The 10,659-nt window shown below is 40.4% G+C and overlaps 1 protein-coding gene across 2 annotated transcripts; it reads left to right on the top strand.

The window, feature by feature from the left end:
* Window positions 1-24: 24 nt before the first annotated feature.
* Window positions 25-5,578, top strand: RWDD2A (RWD domain containing 2A). 2 transcript variants are annotated; one of them, XM_045804442.2, is made up of 3 exons: window positions 25-76; window positions 1,113-1,341; window positions 2,346-5,578. In XM_045804442.2, the coding sequence occupies exons 1-3, from the start codon at window positions 42-44 to the stop codon at window positions 3,021-3,023; spliced, it is 942 nt and encodes a 313-aa protein (XP_045660398.1). In that variant the 5' UTR covers window positions 25-41; the 3' UTR covers window positions 3,024-5,578. The 2 variants fall into 2 exon arrangements, with proteins under 2 accessions (XP_045660398.1, XP_045660408.1); XM_045804452.2 differs by having other exon boundaries at window positions 49-121.
* The last annotated feature ends 5,081 nt before the right edge of the window (window positions 5,579-10,659 follow it).

Genomic DNA, 10,659 nt, shown 5'->3' with positions numbered 1-10,659 from the left:
GGGGGAGGATCCGCTGGCCCCGCCTCGCCCACTTGCGGATCATGCGCAGCTCTCGCCTGCGGAACTGCGGATCCAGGTTCTGAGAGGGCTTGGGGCTGTTTCCATTGAATGACCGGGAAGGGTGAGGCCCCCGCGGTGGCCCGGGGGTTGGGGCCGAGGGTCGTGGGCCATCAGAGCACTGCGACCGACAAAACGCAGTCCCCACCTCCGAATTTGGGTCTCAGAGGGTGGCAGTCTTGCTTTCCTGGGAAGCCAGGGTTCCTAGTGGTCTCAGATGGGGGGTACCAACCCCGATTTGGGGCCTCTTGACAAGGTGGTCTCGGCCATTTCCCCTTTACCCGCATCCCCTTCTAGATCTTCGAGGTTCATCTCCCCAAACTTTGACTCCGGGAGCCTTCTCGAGCCGCTGCCCCCGTCCCATCTCCCCGCACCAGCTCTCACTAAACATTTTATTAATGTACCTGTAGCCTGGGCCCCTCGGGACACCAGGTAGACGCATAATCGTCCGGAGCTATTAGGATGCCATCCCGGGGTGATGTGGCTCCGCGGAGAGCCGTAAAGGCTCGCTTGGGAGGGGTCCTTGGCGCTGGGGCCGAGGCGTCGCAACTGGCGTTGGGGGCGGCGGGGCCCTCAAGACCCCGGAGCCAAGGGACGCGACCACAGCCTCGACAGACTGCGGGTCCTACTCGCCACAGGGCGCATCTCCGCCCAAGCCTGACACCCTAGTAGGATTCGCGAGCGGGGCTCCTTGCCTTTCTCAGAATTCAGGCTTGCAAAGCATCTGCAGGTGTTTGGCAACCACCTGCAACGGAATAATTTGGAACACCTGTTGAAAGCCCAGATTCCCGGATTTAAATCGCAATAGGGGGTGGGCGTGGGGAGGTAACGGACTGCGAATCTGAATTTTAACGAGGTGTCTTGAGGGATGTTGTGCATACTAGATTTGGGGGTTGGGAGATAAAGCGAAGAAAGAGTTAAGAGTCCCGGTTTGTGCCCCTAGCTGTCGGTGCACAGCGTTCCTGCAAAACTGCTTAAACGGAAAAGGGACCTTCGGGAAATTTCTCTGGACACCGCTGAAAATTAACAAACCTAGTGCCCCTGGGTCTTTCCAGTTTTCCTGCAGGTGGATTTCGAGGCAACATGTCTGCTTCAATGAAAGAATGCCTGCAGCTTCAGCTGCTAGAGATGGAAATGCTGTTTTCTATGTTTCCTAACCAAGGAGAAGTAAAACTTGAAGATGTTAATGTCCTGACGCATATAAAGCGATATTTGGAAGGCACAAGGGAGGCGCTGCCGCCAAAAATCGAATTTGTGATTACCCTACAGATTGAGGAGCCCAAGGTAAGTACCTTGAGTTGTTTTCATTGTTGCCGGGTGCCCGGTTTTTAGTGGAAATACTTGGAACGTGAGATTTCTGTCCAGGAAGCAAATAGAGAATATTCCAGATTCGTATATCCTTTACTTGTTTGAAAGTGAAATATGTAAAATGTGGGATGCCCTGTAAGTTGTCTTCAATAAATATCGTGAATTTTACATAAATATGCACATCTTTTTAACAAATATGTGGTGTTTTTATTTAAAACATCTTGCATTCTCATACATTATTCTGTTCACTCAACCAGTTTTTTTTTTTTTTTACCATTCCAACTATTGTAGTATGTACTGTCTTGTACATGTATCATGATTTTCATAAAGCTAAATATTGCCTTTAGCAAAACTGACTTGTAAGGAGTGGATGAACACTTCTTTGGTGGCACCATGACACAAAGCAAATACAGACAGGAAATCTAAATACTAAAAATGAATTTAACCTTCATCTTCTGAGCCATTGTCTCCAGCAACATGAGCATAGCATGGGTAACAAGTGGCCTAGGCTTTTGAGAACCCCACCTCTAGTGATTTCCTGCTCAATCTTCAGCTGTCATTCCCTCAAAGAAGATCTCCTGGTTCCCAGACTACTGTCTCACTGGTTACACATTTCAGTGGATCCCTGTGCTTCTCACCATTGAAATTAAGTACTTGCGATGTGTAAATATTAGTTTAATGTCTGTCTCCTTCACTAGGCTCTAGTCCTTCACGAAGAGCAGAAATTATGTCTAGCTTCTTCACTTCTTTATCCTAGCATGGGTTCCCTGACACATGGTGGGTGTTCAGTAAATACTGGAATGCATGAATGCATAAAGGGAAGGAATAGTGTAAGTGACGTTCTCAGTACAGTCTCTGGCCCATAGCTGACACTTAATAGTAGCAATAACTGTTATATTTATCAAAATCATGCCGTTGCCACTGATAGACTAGCTTAGATGATTTTTTGGTACTTAAATGTATTTGATTTTCATTTTAAGGTGAAAATTGATTTGCAAGTAACCATGCCTCACAGCTACCCCTATGCAGCATTGCAGCTGTTTGGACGGTCCTCGGAGCTTGACAGACAACAGCAACTACTACTCAACAAGGGTCTCACTTCTTATATAGGGACTTTCGATCCAGGTGAGCTCTGTGTCTGTGCGGCAATCCAGTGGTTGCAGGACAATAGTGCCTCCTATTTCCTGAACAGAAAGCTTGTTTACGAACCAGCTACACAAGCAAAGCCGGTCAGGAACACGTTCCTCCGGATGTGGATCTACAGTCACCACATATATCAGCAGGACCTGAGAAAAAAGATTTTGGATGTTGGGAAAAGGTTAGATGTGACTGGATTTTGCATGACAGGAAAGCCAGGTATAATCTGTGTGGAGGGCTTCAAAGAGCACTGTGAGGAATTCTGGCACACAATTAGGTATCCCAACTGGAAACACATTTCCTGTAAGCATGCTGAAAGTGTCGAAACCGAGGGAAATGGAGAGGATCTGCGCCTTTTCCATTCTTTCGAAGAATTACTCCTTGAGGCCCATGGTGACTATGGATTAAGGAATGACTATCACATGAATCTGGGCCAATTCTTAGAATTTCTAAAAAAACACAAAAGTGAGCATGTGTTCCAGATATTATTTGGTATTGAAAGCAAGAGTTCAGACTCCTAGGAAGCTATTAAGAGGCCTATGCTTATAATTTCAGTAAGGCAGTACTTCTGTTAGTAAGACCAAAATAAAAGGGCTAGTGGCTGTTCGCATCCTCTGTGAGACTCCTAGCCCCAGAATTTTTACCTGGTAATGAGACACAAAGCCCTTTTAACTTTATAACAGTGCAATTGTGATGTTATCTCTGTGTTCTTGTGTTAACTGAAAACTATTTAATTGTAAGTTAATAAAAACAGTCAATTTAACCAGTGAAGCTGACTTGACTGAAGAGGAGTCCAAAGCCCGTAATTAATATTGATAGTCAGATTGCAACTCTGAACTCATAAATAGTATTCCTCTCTTTCGTGATATTAGCACATGATGACACAGCACATTTTCTTTCTTTATTAGAGAATGAATTCTAAGTCAAGCTTAAAGTGAGAAAAGCACATGTTGACTACATTTCTTTAAGTCAAACCCCATATTTATAGTTTTTTCTTTTAGTAAAACTCGATCCTAACTGCAGTGACAGAGGCATCAGAGCAGTGAAGTCTCAAGAGTAATGAGGATGACACCTAATGCTATGTGTTCTTTGGCTGCCTGTTTTCACCAGCTGATTAATGATACTAAAGATAAGGATACCGATATTCTTAGTTCTTATACACAGAAAAAGATGTGGTTTCGTGCCTACAAAGTGTTCCACAAGTTATGCGTACTGGCAGCCTTCGCCTGTGAGCCAGGACGCATTGTTTTGTAGGGTGGGAGTGTTGAGGAGGACCACATTGGATGGCTCTGCTCCATCACCTTGGGGGAAAAAATCAAGCTCAGCATGATTTGGTGAGAAGTCACTGCCCTCTCCTCTGTAAATTCCTGGCTTCACCAGCCTTTGTCAGAAATGAGAGTTTATTTTGATGACAGTGACCCCTATTTAACTAGCACCTGCCACACCTTTTCCTTTTCATTGCAAAGTATCCACCGTCCCTAGGAATTTCTGGGAGTCCCACCTCTGTTAAGAGATGTCCTGAGCTGACTGTGCAACTTTCTCTGGTTTCCATGGTCTCTCTTTAGCCACGACTGCCCTTTCTCAGGGAGTATTTCATTCTCCTGCTGGCCTCAGGCACCCCACTGATGCCCTGGTCCCCTCAGGATGCCAAAAATGGATGCTGAGAGTTAGTAACTTGGAGGGGAATGAGCGCCTCACTCCCTATGTTGTGATACACTCTCTGAGATGCCACACATTGCTTCATGAGCCCGGGAGCTTACAGAATTTTTGGTGAAATGGTGCATTCTGTTTTACTTTCTGTGTCTGGGATGCAGACACATGTCCTTGAGCTAGGGCAAGGATATAATGCAACAGCAGACCCTGCACTAAGCTGACTCTCTTGACTTGGAGAACTTGGAACTGGGTCTACTCTGCCGTGCCCACACTCTTAGCTCAGAATGAGTTTCAGGACACAACTCAGACCTTCAAACCAAGGCTTTCATTATGGGCCTGCCCTGCCAGATGATCCAGCTTGCCTGTTCGTGTTTTAATCCTAGCCTTGGATGTGGCTGGGACCCAAGCAAGGGCCTTATACTTTACCTTTACCTATATACAAAGGGAAGAAATAGGACTTACCTTGCCAAAGACTCACTTCTCAATCTTTGTCAGGACTGAAAACAATATAGGAGTCAGTATCCTGCATAATCTCCCCAAGACCATTCAGTAAGTAGCATTCACAAGTTTTTAGGCCCTAAACCATCAATGTGACTCTGTTAATTTTTTTTCCATATTAGGTGCCCTCCACCTAATAATGTGCCTAACTCTCTCATAGAGGTTTTTTTTTTCTATAATTAAATTAGCAGAAGTAGTGATAGAAAGATAAAGAAGCTTAAAGAAGTATAATATAGAAGAAAAAATTATTTACGTAATTCACTAAATGAAAGGAATAACTTACGAACTCTTTACTGCTTCTGGAGCTATTTTGGTGGTAATTTTTCAGAACCGATATTTACATGGTTGGTATTACTGTACCGCAATACTTTTTTCCTATCAGAAACACTAGCAATAGACATTAATTATGAGAGAAGTAAATAGACATATATGATAATTCAAAGCTCAGCTTTGTATGTATGGTAGACTGCTAGTTTTCTTTGCCCAGCCTGATAGGAGCACAGACCACCCTCCTCCCCTAGCACCTCCCACACACCTCCCCTCCAACACACACACACACAAACACACACATACAACACTTACTCTGAGGAACTGCCCTTTCTCTGTATGGTTTGGGAGAAGTAATTGAAATTAAATCACTGTCTGGCAGCCTTCTGGAGAGATGGTTTTGAGCTCTTGCTGCTTAAACCCATAGTGCCACCCTCATTTCCAGCCCACTGAATGTTCAGTTGTTCAACACTTCTTCTGAGCTACCCAACATCTGACCTTTTTTTCTTTAAAGTCAGAATCAGTATGAATTGCTTGGAATTTAAGAATCATGATATTGTATACATTATATTTTTAAATGGCTATTTGAAAAGAATGCTCTTTATAAATATTGCAGTGTCTTTTTAAAAGTTACTGATTAAATCAACCTTTCTTCACATATGTTCTCTGCTTCTCATTCCTTACTAGTGTATTATGTGTTGGTCTAAAGGTTGAGGATAGTGGATTGCATAGTGGATTAAGGGGTGGGCCAGATGAGCTGACGGACATAATACAAGGACCTCTAAAACATCCTATATTAAATCAGAAATATGTTGCCTGTGAATTTGAGTTTCCATATATGACTGTTTAACATGCCAGCCATCCCTTCAGAGAACTCGTGAAGGCTTGAGGGAGCCTATCTGAGCCAAAGAACCCTTTTGAACAGAACTATTTTCTTTCATTTGCTTTTATCTTATGTAGCGCAGTAGTAAGTTGAAAGACTAGGTATTTTCTGAAGATGACATGGTTTGCTCAAAAATCCTTGTTTTATACAGAATCCTGATTTGCCTCAAAACCCTGAGCCCATTTGGGTCTCATTCATAAGGTCTACATGGTAGAACTACTTTCCCTGCCACCTGGGCCAGGTAGAGCAGCCTTTTTCTGAGCCCAGTTAAAGCTAGAAGCATTTCGATCAACCCGTAAGTCAGTTTGAGCAGTGGACACAAGTTTCACAGAAGCCGGCAGACACTGACCTCCTTAGTCAAGGTGTAACAAAGTACACAATTAGTCTTCACTATGGAGGTAATATTCTAACGTGCATCAAACATCCGACCTCCACAAATCTGGCTGAGGGTGTAGACTCTTGTGCTTTCATGAGATCTTAGCAGGTATTCAGGAAATCTCATGATGCCTGTGTTCTAGGTCCTATGAACATATCATCATCAATTTGTTAGACCAGCGGGATGCCCTGTGTAGCAGTGAGATGATCAAGGTCTGGTGTCAAGAATTATATTCGGGCACAGAATCAGAGAGTTAATGGAACTTTGAAAAAAGACAACCTGTAATGTTGTTTATTGATAGCACAAACTGCTGCAGTGGGCCTCTACTTAATGGAATACAGGAAAAACAAGAAAGCATTGGTCTAATCAGTAGCTACCTGTTGATTTGCTCCAAGAAAGAGAACTTGTCAGCTGCAGTTGGAATCACTGTCCGATTAAGTTAATATGATCCAAAGATCGTATTAAGTCAAGACGTGGTAAGAATCACACCTCTGTTTCTTTTAAAGCTTTTGATGGTGGGACTTACGACTGTAAATCATTGGGTAGTTTCTGCCAAAATAACCCTTTCTTGTGTGTGATTAGGGATCCAGTGTGGTGATAGATGATGAAGAAATTAATTCTAACTCTTCACTGAGAAAATGACTAGACAATGGATTTGTTTCTCTATACACTTAGTCCTAAGCATACACTTAGTCCCATAGACCACAATAATTTCTGAGACCCTAGAAATTTGTATTTGTTCAGAGCTCTGTTGCCAGGTGATTTCCAAAAGGACTAGTGGTTTCCTTTCTGCAATGCATTGTTATTCTAGTAAATGGAACCTCAAAGGAAGATTTTGGATGTTACAGAGTTCATCACCTTAGGGGTCTTTCATTCAATATCTATGCATGGCAATTTGCTGAAGGCCTTGACACTCTATACTGGTGGCTCTTTTCTGCTATTGTTGTTATTATACATAGCAAGTAGAGCCTACATTGGGTTGCCCACCTATTTGGTACTAAGCCCAGCTGATATTTAGCTGATATATACTGGTGTGGTTGTATCAGTTGTAATCACTGGCACTCATTTTTCTTGGTCAATATCTGTGCTTAGTTGTTAGATTTTTTCAACATCATTTCGGCCTATGAGGCCCAGTGATTTACTGGCCACCATCAAAGATTTCTGTCCAAACTATGCTATTTACAGTGGACCAGCTTCCTATTATAACTGTTTCCATTGTGTCTCCATTTGTTAATTGCTGCAAAGCATGGCTATTCAGCCTCTATCAACCCCAAAATTTTGATGTCTCCATTAAAATAGGGAGCCTATATAATATACTATTAAAAAAGTAAAATTAAAAGTAAATTAGTAAATAAATAGGGAGCCCATTTTTAACCACAGCATTCCCTACAAGTCTCCCAGAGTCATTAAAATGTCCTCAATTAAAAAAAAAAAAGTCCTCAGTAAAATTCTGACTCCATTAATACATTAAAAGGATCATACACCATGAACAAGTGGGACATATTCAAGGGATGCAAGGATGGTTCAACATCAGCAAATCAGTCAATGTGATACATCCATTAACAAAATGAAGGGAAAAAAAATCATGATCATCTCAACAGATGAAGCATTTGACAAAATTCAATATCCATTTATAATAAAACTTCTGAACAAAGTGTTTATAGAGGGCATAAAAAAGCCAAATATTACAAGCCCACAGCTAATATTACACTCAATGGTAAAAAGCTGAAAATTCTTCCTCTCAATCAGGAACAAGGCAAAAATGCCCATTCTTACCATTATGTTCTTCAACATAGTATCAGAAGTCCTAGCCAGAGCAATTAGGCAAGAAAAAGAAATAAAAGGCATCCAAATTTGAAAGAGAAGTAAAACTGCCTCTATTTGCAGATGACATGATACTATATATAGAAAACCTTAAAGACTCTTCCAAAAATCTTGTTAGAATTAGTAAATGAATTCAGTAAAGTTGCAGGATACAAAATCAATATACGAAATCTGTTGCATTTCCATACACTAATAACAAACTATCTTAAAGAAAAATTAAGAAAACAATCCCATTTACAATTGCATAAAAAAAAACCCTCGAAATAAATTTAACCAAACAAATGAAAGATCTGTACACTGAAAACTGTAAGACATTAATGAAAGAAATTGAAGACAACAAAAATAAATGAAAGGTATTCCATGTTCATGGACTGGAAGAATTAATATTGTTAAAATGTCCATATTGCCCAAAGCAAATCTACAGATTCAATGCAACCCCTATCAAAATGCCAATAGCATTTTTCACAGAAATGCAAAAACAACAACCACCACCACCACCACCGAAAATTTGCATAGAACCACAAAAGAACCCAAATAGTCAAAGCAATCTTGAGAAAAAAGAACAAAGCTGGAAGCATCACACTTCCTGATTTCAAACTGTATCACAAAGCCATCATGATCAAATAGTATGGCACTGGCATAAAAACAGACGTATAGACCACTGGAACAAAATAGCCCACTCATATACGGTCAATTAATTTACAACAAAGGAGTCAAGAATATACAACAGGGAAAGGACAGTCTTTCAATAACTGTTGGAAAAACTGGACAGCCACAAGCAAAAGAGTGAAACTCAGCCACTATCCTACATCATTTACAAAAACCAACTCAAAATGGATTAAAGATTTGAATGAAAAACCTGAAACCATAAAATCCCTAGAAGAAAGCATAAGCAGTAAGCACCTTGATGTCAGTTTTGGTGATGATTTTTTAGATTTGACACCAAAAGCAAAGGCAAAAAAAGTAAAAATAAACAACTGAGACTACATCAAAACTAAAAAACTTCCACAAAAAGAAACCATCAACAAAATGAAAAGGTAACTTACCAAATGGGAGGAAATATTTGCAAATCATATATCTGATAATAGGTTAATATCAAAAATAAAGAACTCACACAACTCAATTTAAAAAATCCAATTAAACAACAGGCAGAGGATCTGAATAGACATTTTTTCAAAGAAGACATAGAGATGGCCAACAAATACATGAAAAGATGTTCCACATCACTCATCATCAGGTAAATGCAAATCAAAGCCACAATGAGATGTTACGTCACACCTGGTAGAATGGCTATTATTGAAAAGAAAGAACAAGTGTTGATGAGGATGTGGAGAAAAGAGACCAATTGTGCACTGTTGGTGGGAATGCAAATTGGTACAACCACTATGGAAAACAGTATGGAGATTCCTCAAAAAATTAAAAGGAGAAATACCAAATGATCTTCAATTCTACTTTTGGGTATTCATCCAAAGAAAATGAAAATGCTAATTTGAAAAGATATCTGCACATCCATGTTCATTAGAACATTATTTTTAATAGCTAAGATATGAAAACCTACATGTCCAATAGCAGATGAATGATAAAGAAATGTAATAATATATATATATATAAATATATATACACACACACACACACACACACACAGTTGTCATAAAAAAAAATGTTGCCATGTGTGACAACATGGATGAACCTTATGGGCATTATGCTAAGTGAAATAAGTCAGAGAAAGACAAATTCTGTGTCATCTCTTTTATATGTAGAATCTAAACAGGAATATTATGTACAGCACAGTGACTATAGTTAATAATGCAGTATTGCATCTTTGAAGTTGCTGCGAGTAAATTTTAACAGTTCTTATCACAAGAAAAAAATTTGGTGATGGATGTTAACTGGACTTTTGGGATATTTTGCATTAATATATACAAATATCTAATCATGTTGTATATGTGAAACTAATATAATGTTAGTTACACTCGATTTTTTAAGAAATTGCTTTTCATGGATGCTGCTAGTCCCATCGCCAATGTATTTCTCAAGGCTTTAGTGAAAGGAGGATGAGTGAAAGGTCTTCTTGGGAGATTTAGGAGATCACCAGGATTAAAATGGACTGATTGCACATGACAAATCCACTCCAACATTCCCATCATTGAAATCTTTGAATTCCTTTACATTATTTCAAGGAATATTTGCATTCTCAATTTCATTTAATGTAGGCCTTGATTAAGTCCACATTTCAGTCAACTAATTGAACTAACAAGTAGAATGACTTTCAGCTGCTCAAGGCAACACACGGAATCCAGAATCTGTGGCAAGTGCACCCCTATCAATCAATTCTATCCAATCCAAAATTGCACCTCTCCTTTCTCAGTACATTTCCTTTGGTAAAAACATAGGCATTTTTCTAGTTTTTATACCATGACTTGAGCTGAGGAGTTAAGCCTCTGAGCCTCCATTTTCTCTTTCTTGAGGAGCCCATCTCTGTAGAAGCAACCACCCTATACCACCCTATCCCACAGTCTTGGATTTCCTCCCCTTTTACGCTTTTCGATGGCAGCAGCCATTTGTAGGCCCAAACCTTCCCATCCTCAGATAAGGCATTCCATCCATTTTTGCTTCATGTTTGTTTTTTGGGGGTCCCAAAGATATTTCAAGTCAT

The sequence above is a fragment of the Ursus americanus genome, chromosome 29, assembly GCF_024610735.1.
Source record: "Ursus americanus isolate L20-20 chromosome 29, mUrsAme1.1.p, whole genome shotgun sequence".
Taxonomy (NCBI): domain Eukaryota; kingdom Metazoa; phylum Chordata; class Mammalia; order Carnivora; family Ursidae; genus Ursus; species Ursus americanus.
Note: the sequence above shows the minus strand (reverse complement) of the source record. Positions and strands in the feature narration are given on the sequence as shown.